General features: G+C 39.0%; 1 protein-coding gene across 6 annotated transcripts in view; it reads left to right on the top strand.

Annotated features, from left to right (window-relative positions):
* Positions 1–26494, top strand: part of Rims1 (regulating synaptic membrane exocytosis 1) — a 474432-nt gene that overhangs the window by 246520 nt on the left and 201418 nt on the right. For 5 of the 6 annotated variants that reach the window (XM_035453142.1, XM_035453143.1, XM_035453144.1 and 2 more), the window contains exons 6-8: positions 16305–16642; positions 20395–20631; positions 21147–21229. In XM_035453142.1, the coding sequence (XP_035309033.1) occupies positions 16305–16642; positions 20395–20631; positions 21147–21229 (658 nt within the window). Of the gene's footprint in view, positions 1–16304; positions 16643–20394; positions 20632–20964; positions 21230–26494 lie in introns of those variants that run through there. The other variant, XM_035453184.1, reaches the window with a different exon arrangement.

Here is a 26494-nt window from a genome sequence, read left to right on the forward strand (position 1 = left end):
AAAAAAAACTGAAATAATACAGTGGAAAAAAGAAAGCATCTTCAACATATGGTGCTGGCATAACTAGATGCTGACATGTAGAAAATTGCAGATAGATACATATGTATTGCCATGCACAAATTCAAGTCCAAATGAATCAAACACCTCAACATAAATCCAGCCACACTGAACTTCACAGAAGAAAAAATGGGAAGTAGCCTTGAACGCATGGGCACAGGAGACCACTCCTGAATATAACACCAATAGTACAGTTTTGGTGTTCTGTTATCTCTGTCTGCTGAGAAGACAAGCTTCTTTTATGAGGACCAAGAGCTATATTTATCTGTTGGCATATGAATACAGATTTAGAATGCAGTTAGAAATTACACTGGTCTAGTAAAGTGGTCGTAGAAGGTTCTCCTCTAAGATCCATAACCTCACTAGTTCTAGGTAGTACTAGGTCTCTGGTACCAGCAATGATTTTCTTTCTGTATAATGGACCTTGCATCTTAACAATACTTGGATATGTAATCATGTATGGTTGTCTGCATTTACTTTGGTGTTTATATTTATGTCCCTTTAGTGTAAAAATACCACAATCTGTGGAACTTACACAGTATATATATATATATATATATATATATATATATATATTATATATATATATTTGTCAAGATTGGAAAGCCAATTTTTAGGTTCTAAAAGAGTTGATTTATAATGAAGCATCTTCTCCTGTCTTGTATTTGGCCACCTTTCCACTATTCCTACAGGGCCTTATTATTATCTGCTTGAAAATGAGTAAGGGAGATATACATATATATGTAGATATAGATTATACAAAAGAGAAATAGGGATCTATAGAGACAGAAAGAGACAAAGAGAGGAGAACAAGCCCTGAGATTAATTTTATTTTATTAGAGCTTGTTTACTGTAACCACATTAAACCTGAACTACTAGGCTTATCCCTCCAATTAGACCAGCATTATTTGTTGATGATGTTAATTTGTATCCCAGTGTGTATATCTGACTGTGTTAAAAAAAAAGTGTGTGGATTTATGTCTGGATCTTCAGTTAGATTGCATCGATCAACAGATGTGTATTTTAGCTATCCTGTTTTTGTTTTTGTTTTTTTGTTTTGGTTTTGCATATGAAGTTGAGAATTGTCCTGTCAAGGTTTATAAAGAATTGTGTTGGAATTTTAATGAGATTTGCATTGAATCTGCAGACTACTTTTGGTAATATGGCCACTTTTTTCTATGTCAGTCATACCAATCCATGGGTATAAGAGATCATTCTATCTTCTGATATCATCTTTATTTTCCTTCTTCAAAGTCTTAAGGGTTTTTTGCCATACAAAACCATTTACTTGCTTAGTTAGAGTTATTCCAAGATGTTGTATATTATTTGAGATTATTGTGAAAGGTGTTATTCCTTTGATTTCTTTCTCATACCATTTACCATTTGTATATAGGACAGCTACTGATTTTTTTAGTTAATCTTGTACCCAGACAATTCCATCAAAGTGTTTATCAGTTCTATGAGTTCCCTTAAGATTTAGAATACTTAAGTATACTATCATGTCATCTGCAAATAATGATACTTTGACTTTCTTCATTTCAAATTTGTATCTCCTTGATCTCATTCAGTTGTCTTATGCTTTAGTTAAAACTTCAAATACTATAAGTAATAGATAGGGAGAAAATGGACAACCTTGTCTTGCTCCTGATTTTAGTGGAATTGTTTTGAGTTTTTCTCCACTTAATTTGTTGTTTGCTATAGGTTTGCTGTAAATTGCCTTTATTATGTTAAAGTATGATCCTTGTATCCCTAATCTCTCCAGAACGTTTATCATGAAGGAGTGTTTGATTTTTGTCAAAGGCCTTTTCTGCATCTAATGGGTTTACCATGCAGGTTTTTTTCTTTCAATTTGTTTATGTGGTAGATTTCATGAACTGATTTTCATATGTTGAACCATCCCAACATCTCTGAGATGAAGCATACTTGATCTTGTTACATGATTTTTTTATGAGTTCTTGGATTTGGCTTACAAGTATTTTATTGAATATTTTTTATCTGTGTTCATAAAGGAAATTATTCTGTAATTCTCTTTGTTTAGTCTTTATGTGGTTTAAGTATCAGGGTAACTGTGTCATCATACAATTAATTTGACAGTGTTCCTTTTGTCTTTTGTTTTGTGGACTCATGTGAGAAGTACTGGTGTTAAATCTTCTTTGAAAGTCTGGTAGAATTCTGTGTTAAAACCATCTGGCCTTGGGCTTTCCCCCACCCCTTGAGAGAATTTTAATGACTACTTCTATTTCACTATTTAAGTCTTTTTATATTTAAATTATTCATGTGATTATTATTTAACTTTGCTTAGTGGTACCTACTGAGAAAATTTTGTTGAGTAGTGGTTTCTTAAGTGTCTTATTATTCTCTGGGTTTCCTCAGTGTCTGTTGTTATGTACCCCTTTTCGTTTCTGGTTTTGTTAATTTGGATATTCTCTCTGACTTTTGGCTAGTTTGGACAAAGGCTTGTCTATCCTCTTTGTTTTCTCAAAGTACCAACTCTTTGGTTCATTGATTCTCTGTATTGTTGTTCTCTTTGTTTCTATTTTATTGATTTCAGCCCTCAGTTTGATTATTTCTTGCCATTTACTCCCCTTGGCTCTATTTGCTTCTTTTTGTTTGGAGCTTTCAGGTGTACTGTTAAGTGGCTAGCATAAGATCTCTCCAATTGTTTTTGCAATCACTTAGTATTAGGAACTTTCCTCTTAAGCACCGATTTCACATGTCCCATAAGTTTGGGAATGCTGTGTATTCATTTTCATTGAATTCTAGAAAATCTTCCTTTATTTCTGTCTTGACCCATTTTTCATTCAGTAGAGAGTTGTTCAGTTTCCATGACTTTGTAAGCTTTCTGTTGTTAATACCCAGCTTTTAAATCATGCTGGTCTCATAGGTTGCAGTGAATTATCTTGATTTTCTTGTATCTGTTGAGACTTTCCTTGGGTCTTAGTATATGGTCAATTTTGGAGAAAGTTCCATGGGTTACTGAGAAGAAGATATATTCTTTTGTGTTTGGGTGAAATGTTCTATAAATTTCTGTTAGGTCCATTTGGTTTATAATATCTGTTAACTCCAGTATTTGTTTAGTTTTTGTCTGGATGACCTATAAAATGGTGAGAGTGGGGCACTGAAGTCTCCCTCTCTCAGTGTGTGAATGTCAATATGTGATAGAAGCTGTTGTAGTGTTTCTTTTACATATTTGGGTGCCCTTGTTTTGGGGCATAAATGTCAAGAATTGAAATGTCACATTGGTAGATGTTTCCATTGATGAGTATTTAGAGTCCTTCCCTATTTCTTTTGATTAGTTTTGGGTTGAAGTATATTTTTGTTAGATTTAAAATGGCTACAATAGCTTGCTTCTTAGGTCTATTTGCTTGGAGTATCTGCTTCTAACCCTTTACCCTGAGGTAATGTCTGTCCTTGTCATTGAGGTGTGTTTCTTGAATGCAGCAGAAGCATGAATCCTGTTTTCTATCCATTCTGGTAGTCTGTCTTTTTTTGTTGGGGAATTGAGACCATTGATATTGAGTGATATCAATGACCAAAGATTATTGATTCCTGTTATTTTATTGTTGATGGTGGTGGTGATGTATGTGTGGATTTCAATTCCTTGATTTTGTTGATGTGATATTATTTAATTTGTGTGTTTTCAAGGGTGTAGTTAATCTCCTTAGACTGAAATTTTTTCTAGTACCCAACTTAAGGCTAGATTTATTGATAGATATGGTTCAAGTTTGACTTTATCATGGAATATCTTATTTTCTCCATCTATGATGATTTGAGGTTGAAAGTTTTACAGAGGATAGTAGTCTCGGCTGGCATCTATAGTCTCTTAGATTCTACAGGACATCTGTCCAGGGCCTTCTGGCTTTTAAAGTCTCCATTGAGAAGTCAGGTATAATGCTAATAGATCTGACTTTATATGTTACTTGGTGTTTTTCCCTTGAACATTTTAATATTCTTTCTTTGTTCTGTATTTATAGTGTTATGATTATTATGTAGCTTGGGAGATTTATTTTCTAGTCTAATCTACTTGGTGTTCTGTATGCTTCTTGCACTTTTATAGGCATGTCATTTTTTTGGGTTAGGAAAATTTTCTTCTATGATTTTTTTTGAAAATATTTTCTGATCCTTTGAGTTGGGATTCTTCTCTTTCTTTTATTCCTATTATTCTTAGGTTTGGTCTTGTCATGTGTCAGATTTTCTGCATGGTTTGTGTCAGGGGATTTTAGATTTGACATTTTCTTTGACTCATGTATCCATTTCTTCTGTCATATCTTCAAAGCCCAGGATGCTCTCTCCTATCTCTAACATTCTGTTAGTGAAGCCTCCCTCCATATTTCCTGTTTATAAATTCCTATTTTTTCTCTAGATTTCCCTCAGATTGGATTTTCTTTATTGATTCTGTTTCCAATTTCAGGTCTTGAATAGTTTTATTTATTTCCTTAAACTTTTTGTTTATGTTTTCCTGCATTTCTTTAAGAGATTTATTCATTTTCTCTTTAAGGAACTCCATCATTTTTGTAAGGCAGTTTTAAGTCTTTTTTGTCATGCTTTAGCTATGCTGGAATATCCAGGGCCTGCTATGGTAGGATAGCTGGGTTTTAGTGGAGACATACTGTCTGGATATTATTAATTGTGTTTTTATGTTGTCTAGGCATCTGAGTTTGAGATGATAAAAGTCCTGGGTGCTGGTTTCTGGATTTGTCCTTGTGGGGTGGGTGTTTTGTTCATTGGTTTCTGTCTCCTCTCTGGATTTTTTGGTGAGTATGATGGTTGTGTGTTGCTTGTTTCCCTGTTCTGCTCAGCTGGTGTGTTCCCAGTGAATGCCTACTGGTATTGGTGGCTAGGATACTGAGATGAGTTGGGGGAAGGAATGTTTGAGGAGAAGATCTTTGAGACCCATTGGGATGGAATCAGAGAGGAAAGGGAGGTTTCTTGCTACAGAAACCAGGATAAGACTGGGGGATTGGATCTCAGGAGCAGTAGAAGAAGTGTACCCTGGGATGAACGGCTCTTGGGTTAGCAAGAGGTAACTGATTGAGTTGGGATCTGGCTCAAAGTAACAATTGCAAGGAGATTAGGAGTGTGAGGTCAGGGGGATCCACAAGAGATGTGGGCAAGAGAGAAGGAAGAATGCAGCTGGTGTTCTATTTCAGTGCTAGAGATGAGGCTGGATGATTGAGTCTGTGGGAACAGAGATAATGGAGAAAGTCTATGGGCAGCCTATCTCTATATGAAAATTTTATATCATCAATGCATATATGAAATATTTTGTCAGATATAAATAATGAATTAATTGTAAACTCTATACAATCATTTTGTAAATAATATGAAAGTAAGAATGCTATAGATTGACAAATATTATATACTTGGCATGATATTAAGAAAACTAAAACATACATGTGTGGTATGTTGTGTGTGTTCATGTAGGAAACATATAAGGTTGGAAGAGTTGGCAAGAACTACTGTGTGTCAGAGAGTTTTAAATCTATATGGAAGGAAGGAAGGAAGGGGCCAGAGCTGTAGCTTATAGCAGTACTGTGGAGCATGCATGAGGCCTTCATTTTAGTCCCCAGTACCACTGTAGGAGACAGGGGATCAATTTTAAAATTTGTAAGATCTGGAAAAGGTAGTCAGGTTTTGTTGAAGGAACAACCAAAGGCAGAAAACTCTGTTTAAGATACTGGCTTTAGAAATCTTGGTAAGGAAAGATGATTTTTTCTATTTTGATAGTAGAGCTATAAGGCAGCATATATGATATTCAGGAGTCAAAATTATGAAAAGTTGAATAGTTAAAGACAAAGTAAGCTAGCATCAATCTCATATGAATTATTGTGTGGATGGGACAAATAATTCAGGATAGGAATCCATCTTGTGGAAAGCATAATCATGCCTATATTGCCTATTTTGAGTCTGAGGTTTCTGGCATTCAAATGGCCACATGTTACAAGTGAGAGGGAATGTACTTGTGTATCTTAAATGGTGACTAAGCTGGAAGTAATGATTTTGAGACATTGGTTTATATTGAAAGGTAATCTGTTTGAGTAGCAAATATAATTAAAAGCTTAATTATAGTTTATCTTATTAAATTTCTATTTTACATGTTCTATAATGCAACTATTGTGTTTACATAGTAGGCATGGATATTATTTATTAATCAAATATTTGTTTATTGTGCAAGTGCTCTAAAATACATTGCTTTAGAAGGTGTCATGGTGAAAATGAGCCTCTTTATATTTTCATGGAGCCTATTAGGATATAAAAATAAGTGAGAAATAATGAAACAACCCATGCAGCATCATTTAATATCAGTTAATAATGAAGATTTTAGACAAGGATATGTGAAGAGTTAATGTAAGGGCATGACCAGGAGAAGAAATTGTCTTTGCATTTTAGAAAGTACTAAACAAGCTGATCAAAGTATTCAGATGCTGGAGAAGTGTTCAGTAAGGGACAGGATGGCTGAAAGTTTTACAAAATGGATTATCAATATTAGAGAAAGAAAATATGTAACTGTGAGGATGGCAATAAGGTTCCTAGAGCATGAAAGACCTGTGAGGTATGAGGAAGTATAGAGGACATGGATTTAGGATAATTAAACAGAACTTTATCTTAGAAGGGCAGAACAGGAAGTGACTAAGAGGGAAATGGGTTGAAAAGCAGTTTTCTCCTGAGAAAAGTCTTGATGGTTTTGTATAGACCTTGGCTATTCATCAAGAGAAGCACAGCAATGTAGACAACTCAAAGGCATGGAGAAATGGGGGAGAGAAGTTCTCATTGGGCAGAGGGATGTGACCAGTGAACAGCAAATGCAATTAATTTTGATGAGTAGGTGCACACCTCATATTGCAAGACAACACATGGAAGACAAGCACTGGTTTTGTTAAATACTGTTAGCATACAAATGCTGTTTGGTAAATAGTTCAGCTTTGTGCTGTCTGTGAAAAGTGATGTACCTTCAACAAATGGTACCAGAAAAGATAAATCAAAAGGCTGGAAACCATATTGGGCAAAGACAAGCCAAAAACAGCAGTGTCAAATTCAGTTTACAAAAACCTGCCATTTGATTCCTTCCATTTGATTTTCGCCACAGTGACCGGTGAAGCCCTGTTAAATCCTGAGGTGTATGAGACCCCTGCTACACTCTAAGGCTTGCAATGGCCCCTCCTTACTTGCTTTATAAAAGCAAAGGTCTGCTGCACAAAGATTGATTTATTTGGAACTGCTTTGTGCCACCTGACCTGTCACTTTAGCCTGTTTCAGTTCTTTATCCCTGCCATGCAAAAGTTTCCTCAGGGCAGTTCCCAGGCTGTGTTTGTAGCCTGAGCTGCCTTCTCCATTATATACGTAAATTAACGTTACAGATCAGCATTCTCTCATCAGTCAGTATTAAATTTAAACCCCCCACTTCATGGAATGCCCTTTGCCCTTTCTCTAGTCACCTGTGCCCACACATTCCTCTGTTGGTCACGTTACGGATTATGTTTTGGTTTTCTTTGTCTTTTGAAGGGACTTAAGTTCCCAGGAAGGTTTTGTTTTGTTTTGTTTTCCATGTCCACTACTCTATCTCCACTACTTACAATAATGTCTAACATTTAACTGAGACTCAAAATCACCTCTCTGTATCACAAATGAGTAGAGCATCGAGCTTTTCATGTTGCAAAAATCTCAAAGATACATCTGTGGCAGATGTACACATTTTAAATAACATAAACATCATTAAGTATTTACTCTGTCGGTTGTGTGCTCTCTCTCATTTCTCACAGAGATTAAAATAAGGATGACATTCATTTACTTAATTTTGTGTGTTGCAGTGGGTGCATGGTGATAGTGTAGTTGTAGAGTTGAGAGGACAAGTTGCTAAGTCTTTCTGCCTTGTGGGTCTTGGGGATCGAACTCAACCCGCCAGGGTTGGCAGTGAGCATCTTTACCCACTGTGCCAGCTCACCAGTCTTGTGAATATTGTTATCCCTGTGTTAGCAATGAGGAAGCTGAAACACAGGCCTATACAATCTGTCATGGAAAGTCCAGTGAGAAGGTTAGGAGTGGATAATCAGGTCCTGGCATCTACCACTGGGCCTGTTTCCTTCACTGTCATTTATAATGGCATTGTTGCCTCTTAAGTTTTATGACCTACATAGATTCAAGATAATGCAAATTTTAGATCTTTACAGAAATATGAACAGAAATACATTTAAGACATTGTCAGACGTTGCATAGCAATAGATAGTCTGTTTAAAACCAAGTTACAATATTGACTTTGAATCATTTTTATGTTATATAATTAGCATGATCAAATTGGCAGGTGAACATACATATTTGCACCTCTATGGAACAAACTGTCTCTGTATCCTGCCCCCATTAGTTTAAAAGAATTATAGTATGTAAGAATTATAATAGCCATTAATAGTTATCAGTCATGTGAAGACAGTGAGCAGCATAGAAAAAAAAGTACAGTTCTTCCCAAACATCAAAATCAATGCTGATCGATCAAGGAAAACATATGAAACAGCCATCTGTGTGGTGAAGGAAACCAATAATAGTGGGTCTGTAAGTACAGTATGAGTTAATCCACAAAAAGAATTGTAAAATCAGAGAATAATAGAGTGGACATTATTCTACTTTGAATTTACCTCTCACCTTGATCTGGCCATAGTAGCTTCCCTTTCAAACTTAGATATCTCCATGTTTTAAAAGTGACTCCCACTTTTAAAGAATCATGTTCATTTTACATGTGTAAGTGTTGCTTTTTTTGTATGTCTGCACACCATGTGTATGAAGTGATGTTGGAGGCCAGAAGAGGGTGTTGGATCTCCTGCACCTTGAGTTAAGATGATTGTAAGCTGCCCTGTGGCACTGGGGACCAAACCTCATCCATCCTCTGGAAGAGCAACCAATGTTCTTACCTCCTGAGTCATCTCTCCAGACCCAACTCTATTCTTGGTGAAAGTCGTTTCATCTTACTTCCTTTTTCCACACATTGAACAACTCTGAAACATTTGTTACCTGTAATGATAAATCTTTCAGCCAACTGCCTGAGTCCCACCTCCACATGGGCACTCAAAATAACTCAGAGAGACTTATATTAGGTACAATGGCCAATAACTAAGATTTCTTACTTGCTAGCTCAGTCTTAATTATCAACCATAACTATTAATCTATATAGTTTATAAAGACTTATCTTATTGGGAACACTGGCGGCAGGTGTCTTTTCTTGTTGAGATCACATGGCAGCTCTACAGAGAAGAGAGGAGGAGGAAGAGAGCGATTTCCTGCTTGTCCCTGCTTATATTCTGAGTCTCCCTGCTATGTCCCTTCATGACTGGAACACAAGACTTCTCTTTACTACATTTCCCAGAATCCTCCTCGACTCCTACTCCCACCTGGCTTGCTTCCCTATTGACCAACAGTACTTTAATTATCAACCAATAAGACAAACATATACACAGGACCTCTCCCATCATTTACCACCTTCTTTGAATTTCTTCTTGTGGAGCTAATGGCTCTGCAACTTTATTTACTATTATTCAAATGGAATCTCACTATGTTGTTTTGGTTCTTTTCTTTTTAAAATTAATTTTTATTTAAATTAAGAACAACCTATTTTACATACCAATCCATTCTCTTTCCCTTCAGTTTTCCCATTCCTCCCACCAACCCCCCATCCTGCTCTCTTTCCACTCCTCAGGGGGGTAAGGCCTCCCATGGGGGATCATCAATGTCTGTCACATCATTTGGGGCAGGACCTAGGCCCTCCTCCATGTATCTAGGCTGAGAGAGTATCCCTCCATAGGGAATGGGCTCACAAAGTCCATTCATACACTAGGGATAAATACTGGTTCCACTGCCAGAGGACCCCATGATGTTATTTTTAAACCAGGAACATTTGCAGGATTGCAGGAGGAGTGTAAATAAAAAAAAGTGCTGAAATTCTAAAGCCAGAAATTCTGCAGACCACTTTTAGAAAATAAATTTTCAAAATTTTAAAATAAAATTATCAGTATGTAGTGTCTGGAGCAGGAGATCATTTAACATGTATTAAGTTTCACTAAATAATTGGTATCTTCCAATGTGCTCTTGAGAACTAGCCTTAAGCATGAAAAAGGATTTGATCAATAGGTTTTTACTGAAGAATTCTGCTCCATGCAAAAAAATATAAGGAGTTTAAGGATAAGTCAAATGCTCTGCCTTCTATTTAATAGATATTAAATATTATGTAATTATCTTGAACCACATGAACATATTTATGCTTCATTATTAATAAAATAATGTGTAAAATCACAATAGAATTACAGGCATCTTAAATTGCATGTGAAATTAAATAAAAATACTCCCAGTGAGTAAGTAAAATTAAAAGTGTTCTTTTCATTGAAAAGAAACAGTGTAAATCATATTTTAACCATAATTCACCACATTAATTTGTGAACATTCCCAAAGGGAGAAAATAACCTATGAAATTGGAATAATAAGACAGCAACAGATTTGGAAAAATACATCCCTATTTCCAGAGAAACAAAAATGAAAAAGAAATTACTCATTTCCATCTATTAAAGTTCCACCATTCACTATTTCCTATCATCTCATTTATTTTTCAACAAAGTGAAGTGTTGAGTTTATAGTTTGTCACCAATTTCTATTTGACTGAATCCTTACAGGAGGATGGGGGATTTGAAGAGAGTTCAGCAATATAAATAAAATTTAGCAACTTTTGTTCATATTTTCAAAATGTTGGAGTGATATTTCTTCAGTAAAGTATTAAAGTAAATTATAAAACATTATTTGTAAAAAATACACATTTTTTAAAGTCCACAAACATTTTGGATTAAAATAAAAAATTACAGTGATTTTTATAAGCAAAATATTTCTATTAATGCATTTCCAAACTGCATTGTAGAATAAACAATTATGAATATGTGTAAGAATGTTATAGAATGCAATCCTCTGGGGATGAAGTGGCCTTTGCCTTCTTGAACTGTCAACAGCCGTGATTTCCTAAAGGAGACCTGCACGAGATGAGATTTTGCCCCTTGGTCATGGAAAAGAGGAGTGTATCAGGAGGTCATGCCCCTACCCTAGAGATTGGTAGACATTTTATGGATAGTAGGGATGGGTTTACAAGACCCTGCATGGATTTCTAGGTACTTAAGAGTTGCTGATAGAGGAAGATATTTTCTTCAATATTTTAGTTGCCTCTAAGTTGCACATGTTCTTGTAAGCAAGCCTTCATTCACCTCCTGTAAGTTACCTCGATTAAACTTGTTTTATTAGTTAGATTGAAGTGGAATTCCTTGTTTTGCAAGTGGTGCCTGTGTAGGGTACTCTCTCCTTGGAAATAGTTCATATAACCTGTAAACTTCATGGCATGGCAAGTGTAAAGATCTTTGTACATCTGAACATGTTTATGCTTCTACTGAGCATGTAGTTTTACCTATGAGATTCATTATCTATACATTAAGAAGTGTTGGAATTAGTGTTATTTAGGTAAATTTCATCTTAGTTTTAATCTGGTGTATTGTTTTCTCTAGTGATTAGGTGTGGAACATAAATTTTAAGATCCTGTTAGAACAAAAGATGAGTATATAACTTCTCTAATTTTTCCTCCATTTGTCTGGAGTTTCAGAACCCATGTTACATCACAAAACTCTCTCACTCCACTTTGTACTTGACAGCTAAACATCTGAGAATTGTCAAGTTAGCTATTAACACGGACATTCATTATTTTAGATTTTCTTGGATCAAATCCCAAGACACTGAATGAGGATATGATCATGCATGATACAAAAGGAGTGTGTGTGTGTGTGTGTGTGTGTGTGTGTGTGTGTGTGTGTGTGTAAGGTTTTGATTTCTTATAGTTAATGTATCTACATACCAGTTTTTGCTTATTTATAACTCCGGACAGATTTAGTTAATAATTTTACATCAAAATCGAAGTCTTAATTGCACAGAATTGCATTGTGCCTTAGAATCTGTATAACTTTGTACATGGAGCTCTTATTTGGTATGAAATGTATAATAATTTTCTGTTTTAATCTCCTATATTTCTATACATAATACATACAAGTAATTTCATGTTAGCAAATATTGTATGAATAAGTTATATAACCAAAAGCAGAGATTGAGAGCTACTATTATACTAAAAATAAGTATATTTGTACATTTTTATAGATAATTCACATTACTGTGTGAGGTGATCTCCTCCCACATGGAGAATTCTCAAACAAAAGTTTTAACTTATTATGATATAGAAGGAAATAAGACATTAGAGGAATTTTGAATAAGAAATAATTCCCTGAATGTTAAAAATAGACAAATGAAACATCACAGACACTAAAATTTAAACAATATTTTTATTGGAAATATTCTTTTCTCAGACACAACATTGTAACCACAGTTTCCTCTCCATCTACTCCTCCCAGCTCTCCCTCCAGCAAATTCCCTGCTCCCCCAGAACCACTATCCCTTTCCTCTCCAAAAAAAGAGAAGGCCTCAAAGAGAGGACAGCCAAACAGCACAAATACAACAAGGCCAAGCAAAAGCCCTCATATGGAGGCTGGGCAAGGCAACCAAATAGGAGGAAAAGAATCCCAGGAGCAAGCGAAAGAGTCAGCGACACATCGGCTCCTGCTGCTAGGAGTCCCACAAAAATACCAAGCTAACAGCAAGGGACCTGGTGCAGACCCATGGGGGCCAGTGCTCACCAATTTTGTCTCTGAGCCTATATGAGCTCTGCTGAGTTGATTCAGTGGTCTGTGTTCTCATGGTGTCCTCCATCCTTTCCTCTGACTCCTAATAGTCTGCCCTTTCTCTCTTCTGCCTAGTTTTGATCTCTGAGGGGAGGGACTCTATGGAGTCTCTATGGAGACATTGGACACCTCCACTTTAGACTCTTTGCATAATGTCTCTGTCTGGCTGTAGTTCTTTTCACTTCCTCCCATATGCTGCAGAAGGAAGCCTCTCTGATGATGACTGGATAAGGCTGATCTATGAGTATACTAGAATATCATTAGGAATCATTTCTTTGCCCTTCCTTCCTTCTTTCCTCCCTTCCTCCCTCCCTCCCTCCCTCCCTCCCTCCTCCCTCCCTCCCTCCCTCCCTCCCTCCCTCCCTCCCTCCCTCCCTCCTTCCTGCCTTCTTTCTTTCTAGTCATGAGTTCTGCTTTTTTTCTACCCTAGGGCTCTTCGCTATCTAATGTCCAGTTCCTGCCATCCAGGCACTGTAGGGTATGGTCTCTCTCTCTTGGTGAGGGCCACAAGTTAAAACAAACATTGGTCTGTGCCAACATTGTCCCAGCACATCTTGAAGGCAAGACAGATTGTAGGTCAAGGGTTTTGTGGCTGGAATTTTATCCAGGTTTCTTTTGTCATAGCCCACAGTTTCTCTTCTCATGCCAAAGAGACTAGAAGGTATGGGTGAAGGGTCCATGTTGGCACTATCTAGACCAATCTACATTGAATGCGCTGTGCAATGTTGTCCTCAGCAAAAAGAGGCTGCTGTCAGTTTTCAGACAACCACTTTCTGTCCTAGCATCAGGCTGGGTTGTTTAGGGATTTTCATGGGACCCTGTGGACCAACAACCCAACTGAATGCAACCAAATCCCACCACTGGAAGCCTTGTCTGGCTACAAAGGATTTCCAGCTCAAACTCCATACCTTCCTAGGAGTTCTCACTAGTGTCACCTGGTAGATTCCAAGAAGTCTCTGCTGCACTAGGTTTCCACACATACCCCACCACCTGCAAAATGCTCCACAATTCTATCCATCTCTCCTAGCAATCTTTCCCTTCACCCCTCCCACACACAGCTGATCCTTCCCACTAAAGTCACTACCCACCCCACAGTCCAACAGCAAAATTTATTCTATTTCCTTCTCCCAGGGAAGTTCATAAATCTCCAGCTCCAACTAGAGCCCTCCTCTTTACCTAACCTTTGTTGGTCTTTGGATAGTATAGCTTGATTATCATTTACCTAATAACTAATATTGACTTATAAGTGAGTACATACCATATTTATCTTCTGAATATGAGCTATTATCTAAAGTATGGATATTATTTGCCAACAATTATGACCTGTTTATCATTGGAAATTAAATTAAATGGATTAATTATAAAACTTAATTTAAATAAATATTTTATTGTTTGGCATATATTCAATATCTGAACTCTTCCCAAATGTGCCAGCTGCCCTTTATTGACTAGTTTTAATGCTTAAAATCAAAGAGTAAAGAAAACTGTAGTAACATTCCAGAAACTATTCACATATCCAATAAGAGTTATCCTTTCTGTCAGCATTGCTACTTTCCTTTGTGCCATTTTATTTAACTCACAGCCATTTCGAAAACTCTGTAATAATTGTAAATAATCGTTTTCTGTGTTTTTAAAAGATGTGTGTATTTGTCTCTAAATATGGCTTAGAAATGTATTATTTTGCAGAAAATGACCCTTTCTTAATGACTGCTGATAAATTGCCTTTTGTCAGTTTAATATTCTCTCACCTAGTATTTACTTAGTTTGTGTAAAATGAGAAAAGTTTCCTATCAGTCTTCATGAACCATATGATTTCAGGTCTTATTGCTTGTCAGCTAAAGTGGCAATAACAGAGTGGGTACCTCACTCCCCCATCCTGGGAGTTAGGCAGAGGGTGGCCAGAAATTGCCCTGGGAGTTCTGGTTCTGAGGTATATCCCTTTCTATGTTATTCTTGATACATTCATAGAATCAGACCTGCTCAGCAACTTTATTTATGTAGTTTAAGAAGATGAGGATACAGGGAACCATACACAGTCTCATTTAAATTGAGATTACAGTGTATTGTAACTCTTTTGGTGTACACAAAGGTAATGAATTGTTCACTCAGTTCTATATGATGCAATCAGAAAGAAGGCTCCTGGGTATGCCATCATCTTTCTTTGTCCTTAGTGCTAGTCATTGCTCATATTCTTTATAATTTTTGTTATAATTGGTCCTTGTTACTGTATTAATTTTAAATGTCATTAGGGGTAGCAAATTAAATGTTTATCTTAAGTGACAGTTCATCATTCATCAATGTATCTTGTATCTTGTAACTGCTCAAGACCCCTGAGAACAAGTTCTCAGCACAAAGGAGATTTATTTGCCCCAGAGAGATAAAGGGTGGGGAATAAGAGACAAAGATAGGAGATAGAAGATGGGGGAGGAGGGGAAAGAAACAAGGGAGAGGCGGAAGAAATATTCCCCCTATCTTCTATCTCCTATCTTTGTGTCCCAGAGAGCCACAAAGGACTGTTTCTGGATAGAGAAGACAAAGGACATTTCCCATAGGAAAATAGCAGTTTAATAAAGTAAAAGGGGAAAGCCCATGTTAGGATGAGGTGTTTAATGTTAATTGGCCATGTTTAATTAGGTGAGCCGAAGGAGGCTTTTGCTAGCTGGACCTTGGTAGTCAGCCTCAGGAGGAGGAAGTGGCCAAATAAGGGAAGAGATCTTGGTGGCTAGCTTTAGGAATGTAACTGTTTTTAGAAAGACAAAAGGGATGGGGGAGAAGGGCAAGGCCTACCAGAGCCATGTGTGCCATGCTCGGGCCGGCCAGAGTCCCTCCAATCAATAGGTATGCTACTAAACATTCTAAAATCATTTTCTTAAGAAATGTTACATTGTTTTCACATATTGAGAAATCTGGCCTCAGATGCATTGCTTTAATAAGTATGTGCATGAATTGATACTATGTATAGAATAAAGTAAGCTTGGTGTTAACACATGGTTGATAAACCAAAGGAAATAACCTAGTTGTCATTTTCTTTTGTTCTGCGCCTTTTTCCATATTAATAGCTTTCATGAATGACTTTAATAATAGATTGTGTTTCAGAAGACAGATATCTATAAAATCCTTTGAGATACTGAAGTTGATGCACGGAAGTATTGATTCTGGAGCTCTTTACAATAATTTCTGATCAATTATCTGCCTCACCTAGAGCACTTATGCTAACAGATATTTTAATGAAACATCAGAGTCAATTATACAAAATATGACAGACATATGGTAAAATGAAACTCAGAATCATTAAATTAAAGAGAGAAGAAAACTGTGCTCTAGTTGCTCAGAGACACTCTCAGCCCAGGCATTGATATACCTGACTATAGATTGTATAAAAATAGTTTATATGAAATTTTCATGGGTACATAGAAAGGTGAAGGCATTCTTTTCTTATGATTAATTTTAAGAAAGTACTTGTAAATAATGGAGAAAGTTTTTATATTGCTCTTTCTCTTCTTCAAATAGGTTATGTGGGTATGCAATTTATGTCGAAAGCAACAAGAAATCTTAACCAAATCTGGAGCATGGTTCTTTGGAAGTGGCCCTCAGCAGCCCAGTCAGGATGGGACTCTGAGTGACACAGCTACAGGTGCTGGATCTGAGGTGCCAAGAGAAAAGAAAGCACGACTCCAAGAGCGATCGAGGTCTCAGACACCCTTGAGTACAGCTGCTGCCTCTTCCCAAGACACTGCTTCCCCTGGTGCAGCACTGGACAGAAACAAAGGGGTTGAGCCTTCACAGCAAGCCGTGGGACCTGAACAGAAGCAGGCATCAAGGTCTAGAAGCGAGCCACCAAGGGAAAGGTAATAATTCATTAACACTGTAAGCAAAAGTCAAGGGCTTACTTGAAAGCACACCTGGCCAGGCATTGGTGGCGCATGCCTTTAATTCCAGCACTCAGGAGGCAGAGGCAGGTGTATCTCTGTGAGTTCGAGACCAGCCTGGTCTCCAGAGCGAGTGCCAGGATAGGCTCCAAAGCTACACAGAAAAACCTTGTCTCGAAAAACAAAACAAACAAACAAACAAACGAAAGCACACCTGCTATCGAGACCCCAGCATCTATTAGAAGGGGTGTGTGGAAGGATTACTTCTTAGGCCCCATATTCAAGGCAGCAACAGGCCTGAGATTTTTGTCTGCCTCTAGAATATGTCATTCCATAAGAGACCTGTGTTGAAAAACTTGATTTTTCACAACTAGCATGGATGCCAGTAAAAGTTATGTCAGTCATTTGAGTTACAAACTTCCAACTTTGAGAAAATCCCTTAGAAACACTATTTAGGTTTAGCACTTGAGTGAAAACTGTGCTCTTAAAGCATAAGATGCAGAACTCGACCTATTGAAAGGCATGATGGGACATCAGAGATTGCTCCTTTGAGTACATTTCTTTTAAGCTGCCACATAAAAGTAGTGAGAAATTTATCAAGGGAAGTGAAGGATGATGCTGTGAGTATTTTGTAGGCATGTTGCCTGAAGGAAAGACTTCTGTTTGTGGTCTTTCCAAAGGGTAACATTAGCTAGAGTACAAGTAGTCAAGGATGAGTAGAGGAGAGAGAACTGGCAAGATAGTAAGCGAAGATAGATGTTTATCCCAAGCATAATGGGAAGCCACCAAAGATGGAAGCAAGGGATGCAATGATCAGATAGTGCACATCAAATGTTTCACTCATACGTTCATTTTTCTGAGTTGATGCTGTCCACTAGAAAACAGATGCCAGGGCTCCTGGTGTGTGGAGCCCTGACCGGTGGGACTGGACTAGGCTTGATTGCTTCTGTTCCTGTAACTCTTATTTATTCTACTAAGTAAGGAATAGTCTCCACCCAAGGAAGTGTTGTAACCTCATTTTCAAACAAAATTTACACAAGATCAATGGCTTCAAAGTAAAGCATGTCTAGATTACAGAACTGATTCTGGCATAATAGGCAGTGATAACACACTTTGCAGGTGTGTGCCAACTATTAAAGGAGAACACAAGGTCCCAGGCCGACATGTGGTGCCTCCCTAACTGAATATGGCTGTGATTTCAGCCAGCCCTCATCAAACAATCATTATAATTAAACTCAGTGCCGGGAACCAGAGGGTGCAGAGATGAAGAGGACATATCCCCTTTCTCACACTATGGGGAAACCATATCCCAGGGAAGACAGACACCTAGTCAGGATGTTGATCAGTTGATCAATGCTAGGAAATAGAGCACTTTGGGAGCTCTAAAAACAAAAGAAATGGCTTTTGAATTAAGCCTTATAAGTTCTCCAGATGTTAGAGGGAAATAGACATAGCAGGAGAAAATGTGCATGAATAGATTTCTTGAAAAAAAGGTAGAAAGGACATCAGAAGTATTGTAGTGACAACATAATGAAACTCACTTGATGGCAAAATGCATTTTGTTATGAAACACAAATATTAAAGATGCATTTAGGGCTGGTCAGAAAATGGTATCTTTAAATATGACCAAGATGCGTAGAAATGTCAAGTTGGTAAACAAAAAAGAATCAAGCTTGGCTTATGATGAAAACCTACATAAAATCCCAAGGAGTACAGATGTAAGTTGACACATGAAACACAGCAAGAGCACTGATAAGAGCAGGGTTCTATAAACAGATAATGGAGACTTGGGTGTATAAGCAGAAGAGGGCCTGGTGACAGTTTGGACTTGGGCAACCTTGGAGAAGCAAGACTGAAAGGATGACTAGTTGCTTTTAATTATTGAAAAAATTTCTTGACCATATTTTGAGCATTAATCAGGAGCTAGTGGAAACAGAACAATTAAAGTTAGTAATAAGAAGAAGTATCATTAGTTGGGCCCAGAAAAAGCAGACTGGAGACTCCTACTTTTTGCATAATCCTCAACTTCCCTTAAAGCATCTTCACTGATGGCGCTGATGGGTCTCCGGTAATGATCTTATGAACTCTGCATGGCAGTCAACCATTTAGCATCTCCGGAAGAGAAAACTGTTTTGACCTAAACTTCTAGCAAGTGCAAGTAAGCATTAGAAACCAATGACATATTTGCATAGAATACAGTCATGGCATCTTTGAAAATTGTAGTTTCTAACTACTAATATGTGGTGGTGTTAGACTCCTTCTATTGCAAAATTGCAAACCCACACTCTAAGAGCTACTTTCAGGCCCTTGCCCTTTTCCTTTTGCCACCTTAATATAAATACCTCAAGTAGAACTCACCACACTTCCTTTTTACTCCTTGCCACTGGTTCCCCTTCTGTCCTCAATAATCTCTCTCCCTCACCCACCCCACGATGTGTTTTAGCAACTGCACTTTGGGAATCCACAGCAGAAATGACTAACTTCCCATTGATTTTTTACATATTCATACATATATGTGCAGACATGCTTAAGCTTGAGAGTGCCTCGGGGGCACATGCATATGCACCCCTACCCACACACTTGAACTTGTGTGCAAATAAATGCTGCTGCCCCTGAATCAGACTCCCCATGCTCCTTTTAATTGCAAAGCAAGCCTGGGTTATCTCCACTTTAACTGCACATTCAGAATTAGTTCAGAAGACCTTAGCCAAGAAAAAAAAAAAAAAAAAAATGTCTCCCAGCAACTTCTGGCGTAACATCAGGGACATCCCTGGCCAGGTTCTTCCTATGGAGAAATACTGAAGGGGACAACTGAAGAATACCTTTACAGGATTCAAAGACCTGCCAAAACCTTTCCTTTAATTTTATCTTTGCCTGAAAACAAAACAACAACAAAAATAAACCCACCTTATAAAGAAAAAAATATCAAAAAATAAAAAACCTCAAAACCTAATTTCTGATTTGGGGCTCTATTTTGAAAAACGGAGGGATGAAGGAAGAGAGAACGAGCAGCACTTTTAAACATAGCAGTATGTCTGAGCTGACAATGCTCATTGGTAGAGCATTGTCATGCACAGGGCCTTGGCTTTGAGTCCCAGTACTGTAAGAAACAAATAAATATCAATGTTTCTATGAATGGTGGCTGAGAAAGTTACAATATAAGCTATGGGTCAGCCACTGTTTTCTGATTAACGCGATAAAGAAAAGTCTTGGGTGTCCACAATAAAGTCAAAATGAATTTACTCTGTTATCATGGTGTTACTCAATTTTATTTCTAAAATAAGCACATTCGTAATTATAAAAGTTTCATTGTTAGTGAAGAATTGTAAGCATGCACTGTTCATATATACATGTGTGGAATACACATTTGATCTTGAGTGACGTATGCTTATCTTTAGATGTTAAGTTGTTATTGTCAATATTTGAAAAAAATAGGTTACAAGGGAATGTAAGCATAAAATGTGCCTATTGAATCAGGACTAGTGATTTTTTTATTTAAATGCAAACTTTAAAAGGTGAAAGTAAGCTATTGATCCTATTGTAAAGCAAAGGGTTCACATTTAAAGCTTAATCGGTATATAAGTTTAACTCAGTTCTTAACTTCAAATTTTAATTAGACACGGGATTCTAACTAATCATGTGAAATAATAAGATTTAGGCCTGAATGCTCAGACAAGGACGTCACTTGGTGTGTTGTTTAAATTCTATCAACTGTTCTTTGCACACCACAGGAAGAAGGCTCCAGGGCTTTCAGAGCAGAATGGCAAGGGAGGCCTGAAGAGCGAGCGCAAACGCGTGCCTAAGTCCGCGGTGCAGCCCGGGGAGGGGACCGCGGAAGAGCGGGAGCGGAAGGAAAGGCGGGAAACCCGCAGGCTGGAGAGAGGGCGCTCCCAGGACTACCCGGACCGGCCGGAGAAACGCGAGGATGGCAGGGCGGCGGAGGACGAGAAGCAGAGGAAAGAGGAGGAGTACCAGACCAGGTACCGCAGCGACCCGAACCTGGCGCGCTACCCGGTGAAGCCGCCTCCCGAGGAGCAGCAGATGCGCATGCACGCCCGTGTGTCCCGCGCGAGGCACGAGCGGCGCCACAGCGACGTGGCACTCCCGCACACCGAGGCTGCAGCCGCGCCGGCCGAGGCCACGGCGGGCAAGCGCGCGCCAGCCGCCACCAGGGCCTCTCCGCCCGAGTCCCCCGCGCGCGCGCGCCCCACCCAGCCTCCTGCCGAGCACGGCTCGTTGGCGCACGGCCAGTCCCGGGTCCCGCAGAGCCGCCCGAGCCGCGCGTCCCCGAGCCGCTCCGGAAGCAGGGTCGCCTGGACCCGGGCTCGGCCGTGCTCCTGCGCAAGGCCAAGCGCGAGAAGGCGGAGAGCATGCTGCGGAACGACTCCCTGAGCTCCGACCAGTCCGAGTCCGTGCGACCGTCCCCGCCCAAGCCGCACCGGCCCAAGCGGGGAGGCAAGAGGCGACAGATGTCGGTGAGCAGCTCCGAGGAAGAGGGCGTGTCCACGCCGGAGTACACCAGCTGTGAGGACGTGGAGCTGGAGAGCGAGAGCGTGAGCGAGAAAGGTGAGCGCGGCTCAGAGGTGAAGATGCGCGCGGATGCCTGCCGCGGAGATGCTAGGCTGGGGAACCTCTGTGCCTTGCGCACCTGCGCCGGAGAGATGTTCGGGGATGCCTGAGAAGCTGCGCTCCTAGGTCTCTAGGTATAGGATGTTCGCACATGCGCCTCCACCCCAGATAAGTCTGTGAGCATTGCTTAGAGGAGCATGCCCCAGGGTGGATGCTTGTTTAATGGCTTTTAGAGGTGCTGAGGTCACAGATGCAGGTGAAGACGGTGTTTGTGTTCCAAACTTAAGACATGGAAACTTAGAGCAGTCTCGGGTAGAGAGAGATGCAGGCAGTGAAAGACTGTACTTTTTTGTGTGTGCATTTACTAAAACCCTACTGCCAGCTCCAGTTTTGAGTGAGGAGAGTTGCTTACTGATTTTTCTTCCTGTTATTCAGGGACCTAAAAGTGCACTCTTAACGTTTGAAGTTATTACTTGGGGATGCATTTGTTTATGAGGGATAACTTGGTTTCTAGAAAACTGAACAGTGTGTATAAACAAGTGTTTATCCTGCAAAAAACAACAAAAAGTTCATTTGTGCCTATTCTATCCCCAATGGTAACATTTTCCGATTTCAAATAGGTCCTTCTCAAAATTTGTGAGTAGATTCTAAATGATATCATTTGAGGTCTTACATATTAAGTAGCTTAGTAATTTCAAGGCATGAAATTCACATCCCAAGGTAACTGAGACAGTATTATAGGCCTTTCTCTCTAAATTGGTATCTTACAGTCATATAACCATGTATAACTATTTAGGCTTAAATTAACTGAAGTTAAATAAACGTATAACAGTTCTGTTCCTTAATCTCACCAGCCACATTTCAAGTGCTCAAAAAAAATCTATTAAAAAGTGCTAGTCTAGGAAATGCTTCAATTTAAAATTAAAATTTCATGCCTCACTTGGAGGATATTTGCATTTTGACGCTGTTCATTCAGATAAAGCTGACTGCAATTCTAACTTTGGTGGTGACCACCTCCTCTCTGGTAGTGCTGGGGTTCCTGTGTGTTTATTATATACTTGTATTTTGGTAGAGCTATTCTTCTAGGTATCCCCTCCCTTAATTTACAACTTTTATATTATATTCTAAACATGATCGATTTTATTTGAAAAATAAGCTTGTTTATTTTTTTATTGTCAAGCTACAAACTACTTGTGCCTGGGTCCTCTCCCTTCCTGGTGCTTCTTAGTGCCCACACAATGTGGAGTGTCATACAGGAACAGTTGATACATTTCATTCTATCAATCGTGTTGCTGCCAACCAACTTGAAATAGTTGTCTTTGGAATTCATATGCATCTTAGAGGTTTTTGTCTCTCAGCTTTCATTCATATGACATCTCTTTGTAAGCTGTGAAAGAACCCCCGAGAGCTCAGGCCCCAAGGATCTCAGCCCAGGACCTCAGTCACCACAATCACCAGGCAGAGTCAAAAGTTTGATTTAAACTGCACGAGGCTTTATTATAGTTGTTTAATGAGCTAACCCCAGGTTAGCTTGGGTCTTTCATCCACCCGCCATGGCGGATGGCTAGGAAAGACAGCTCTAAGCGTCTGCATAGAGATCTTATAGGGCAGCATAAGGGGAGTGTCTAGGGGTATGCACAGGCTCAGGATTGGTGTGGCTCCAGGCTTGGAGGGTTTGCCCTGTGTTGATTGGTCAACTGGTTGTTATGACCCATAGACCCTCCCAAGGTGGTTGCTATGCTCTTCGAGTCATTGCTGTGCACTTGTTCATGCATACCAAGAGCATAGCACCACCAGCTAACTTCTGATTAGTTCCTTTCCACGAGGCAGGCACCTAACCTCCTAGTGACCAAGGCAAGGTCAGCCAAGCACTTGTTCAGCTGTTATGCTGCTGAAATGGGGAGCTGGTCCCTTCCGCTGAATACTGACTATAGGCTTTTCAGTCAACTAATGAATAGACTATAGCAATTGCCTTTATTTTCCCCTGAAGGAGTATAGTAGGGATTAACTACATAAACACATGTGTTGTAGTAGACATCTGTGGCATCAGTCTGCATTAACCTGACTTTGTGAGGCTTCTGGTGGGTTCAGTTTGTGCCTGAGATGGGGAGTGAGGGTTGAGAAACAGCAGGTCAAGATGCTAAGGAAAAGACAGAGACACAGAATAGAATCAGGAGGGCAATCCAGTGAATTCTGAATACACCAAGTTTATTCTTCAAGGTTCTAATTTACCCAAACCAAAAAGGGGAAGACTTCTTTATCATGATACAAGGAAGAAACAGACTTTCTTCCTTAATTCTCCAAACATTTGGTAACCACGACTTAGACTGAATCTCTCAGTATCTGGCCTGGAAGGTTAAGAGTAACCACACCTCAGACCAAGTCTCTTGTTATTTAGATAAGACATCCACGACCAAGGTCAAACATCCTACAGTAGCCACACCTTAGACCTTTAGGTCTTATGACTTTAACCTTGGAAGATTAAGGATAGTTTTGAACTCTCTGACCCTAAGCCATGATGAAGCAGAGCCATCTCTGTGGGCCCTGACTATGTGTTTGACTGGTGTGTGGATAACTACTTATGGAGGAGTAGACAGGTGTAATTTCCTTAAAGGAAAGAATCAGATATTAATCGGTATATGCTACATATCAGGATGGGTGTAGAGTCTGGTAATCATCCCCACATTACTTACAGTAGCAAGGGATGATCTAAGGAAACCTGACCAGATACATGGACAACCATCCAGGGGGAGCAGAAAGGATATGTGATAGATAGGGTTTTAGTTTGGGGGGGTGTGGTAGGGGAGTACGGAGGGAAAAGTGAACTTGGATTGTCATATAAAACAATCTTGTTTCTAATTCAAATAAACAAACCTGCAAAAAATACATCACATCTCAATAATAATGTTGAATTACAAATCTATCAGAATATATGCATATATGCAGGGCTTTGTGTGATGTGTGGAGTTTGTAAATGCTAACACATCCCACAATTACCTAATGGCTGTTTCAGCATCCATGTCAGTCCAATGTACCCTCTGACACTGCCCAAATTACTTAACCTTCATGTGTCTTCATTTTCTAACTGGCATGAGTATCTAGCTTGTAAGGTTGTTGAATGAAAGATGATGCAGATGTATCAAAACCAGATGTTAAATTAGCATTCTTCCTGTCTTGATTTTTCCTGTGGTGTCAGCCCTATAGACATCTATGTCAGTTTTTGTTACAGTGACAAATACCTGAGATAAGCAATTTGAAAGCTCAAAGATTAATTTTGTTTCTCAGTTTCAGAGACTTCTTCTATGGTTGGCTGGCTCAGTTGTTTGTGTCTGCAGTGGGCAGAGCATTATGGCTTAGGGAACAAGTCACAGAGGCTGCCCACCCCAGGGTGGCAGGAAACAGAACAATAGGAAGGGGCAGGACCAAGGGACATCTTCCTAGGGAATGTCTTCAGTGAATTTATTTCCTCCAACTAGAACCTACCTCTTGCAGCCCTATCCCAAAGGATACGATAGACTCTGATGACACCCTATGGAAGGCCTCACCATCCAGGGGGAGCAGAAAAGATATGTGATAGATAGGGCTTTAGTTGGGGGGGGAGTAGAGGAGTACGGAGGAAGAAGGGAACTTGGATTGTCATGTAAAACAATCTTGTTTCTAATTCAAATAAACAAATCTGCAAAAAATATATCACATCTCAATAATAACGTTGAATTACAAATCTATCAGCATATAGGTTGGCAAAGGCAGATTCCTCATGATCCAAATCTGCCCCAAAGCTCTTTAACACTGTTGCATTTAGAATCAGACTTTCAACAAGTGAGCCTCAAATGGACGTGACAGTTCCTGTCTGTAATCTCAAACTATTCAAGAAGCTGAGGCAGGAGGATTGCCACAAATATGATGCTACCCTGGAATGCATAGTGAAAAACAAAAACACTTTCAAAGGCCCATGCCTTATTGAGGGGTACACTCATAGCCAAACCATAACAGTATCTAAAGTTGTAGTGACTGTGACATAAATACTTGTGTTTGACATGCACAGAGAAGGAAAAACTTCCTATGTTATAGGCCCCCATGGGATAAGCAGGAGAAGGGCTTTCTGCAAAAAGGTTTCTTGGGCAACAATGGATGCCATGTTATGAATTCAGAGTTGGAGGAAGGTGACCACCATAGTATATGATCTAAAGAGACAGTGGGAGACACAGCTATAGTTGACTGTATCTAGGCCATTGTCTTGTCCCATTTGTAAATTTCACAATTAAGATAAGTATTTAACACAACACGTAGTGTGTTGTAACTACTTAATATTTTGCCATAATGATCCATTAACATTATGCTCACATTTACCCAAGCTCTGTTGCCTTATTAATTCCTAGCAAGTGTATAGTTAGCACAGTCTATGGATATACTAAAGTTAAAAATAGTGTGTATGTCCTTTTTCCTCACAGAGTTTATTTTTCTATTGAGAGCATGAGCTATGTTAGCTGTGGTGATACATGACTGTAGTCCTGGTACTTGGAGGTTGAGATTAAAGGATTTTGAGGTGAGATTAGCCTAGTCTATATAGAAACTCAGTTGGAGAAAATGATTTTCCGTTTCCCAGAAGGTATCAGTTGCAAATAGCTTCTTGTTTAGGTGTGGGACATTGTGTCTACTTTCCCCTTTGAATGCTGGGGTTTTGTCTGTTTGTCCATGCTGTCACAGTGTCTGTGAGCTCATATGTTCATCAACCCTGTTGTGTCTGGAAGATGCTCTTTCCTTGAAGTCATCCATCACCTGTGGCTCAGAATTTTTTTATGCCCCTTCTTCATCATATTTCCCTGAGACTTGACTGTAGGGCTTTGATAAAGACATTCCATTTTGGTCTGAGTGCTCCAAAGTATCTAAGTGTTTATATGTTGGCAAGTAAAACAGCTTTATATCTCTTTTCTCATAGCTTATGGCTATTAACCATTAACTATTTCTACGTAGAAGAGAAAGGGCAAAGAGTAAGCTCAATCTTGATTTTTAGATTGCTCTGAAATTTAAATGAAATGTGTAATATAATCCATTTCCAGGAACTCAACTGAACATTTGTGAAGATGTCTATAGGTAAAGAGGTCCCAAGATGATGCAATCCTTGAGGGAAAGAAAGAAATGGAGCCAGTTTAGTGAAAGTTCTAAGTTGGGAGGAGTTGGAAGAAGTGGCTTGATTTCATCTTCACTTTGGGTGAACAATAAAATGTAATTTCTTTATTCCTTTGAACGTGTGTGTGTGTG

This window comes from Cricetulus griseus, assembly GCF_003668045.3.
Source record: "Cricetulus griseus strain 17A/GY chromosome 1 unlocalized genomic scaffold, alternate assembly CriGri-PICRH-1.0 chr1_1, whole genome shotgun sequence".
Taxonomy (NCBI): domain Eukaryota; kingdom Metazoa; phylum Chordata; class Mammalia; order Rodentia; family Cricetidae; genus Cricetulus; species Cricetulus griseus.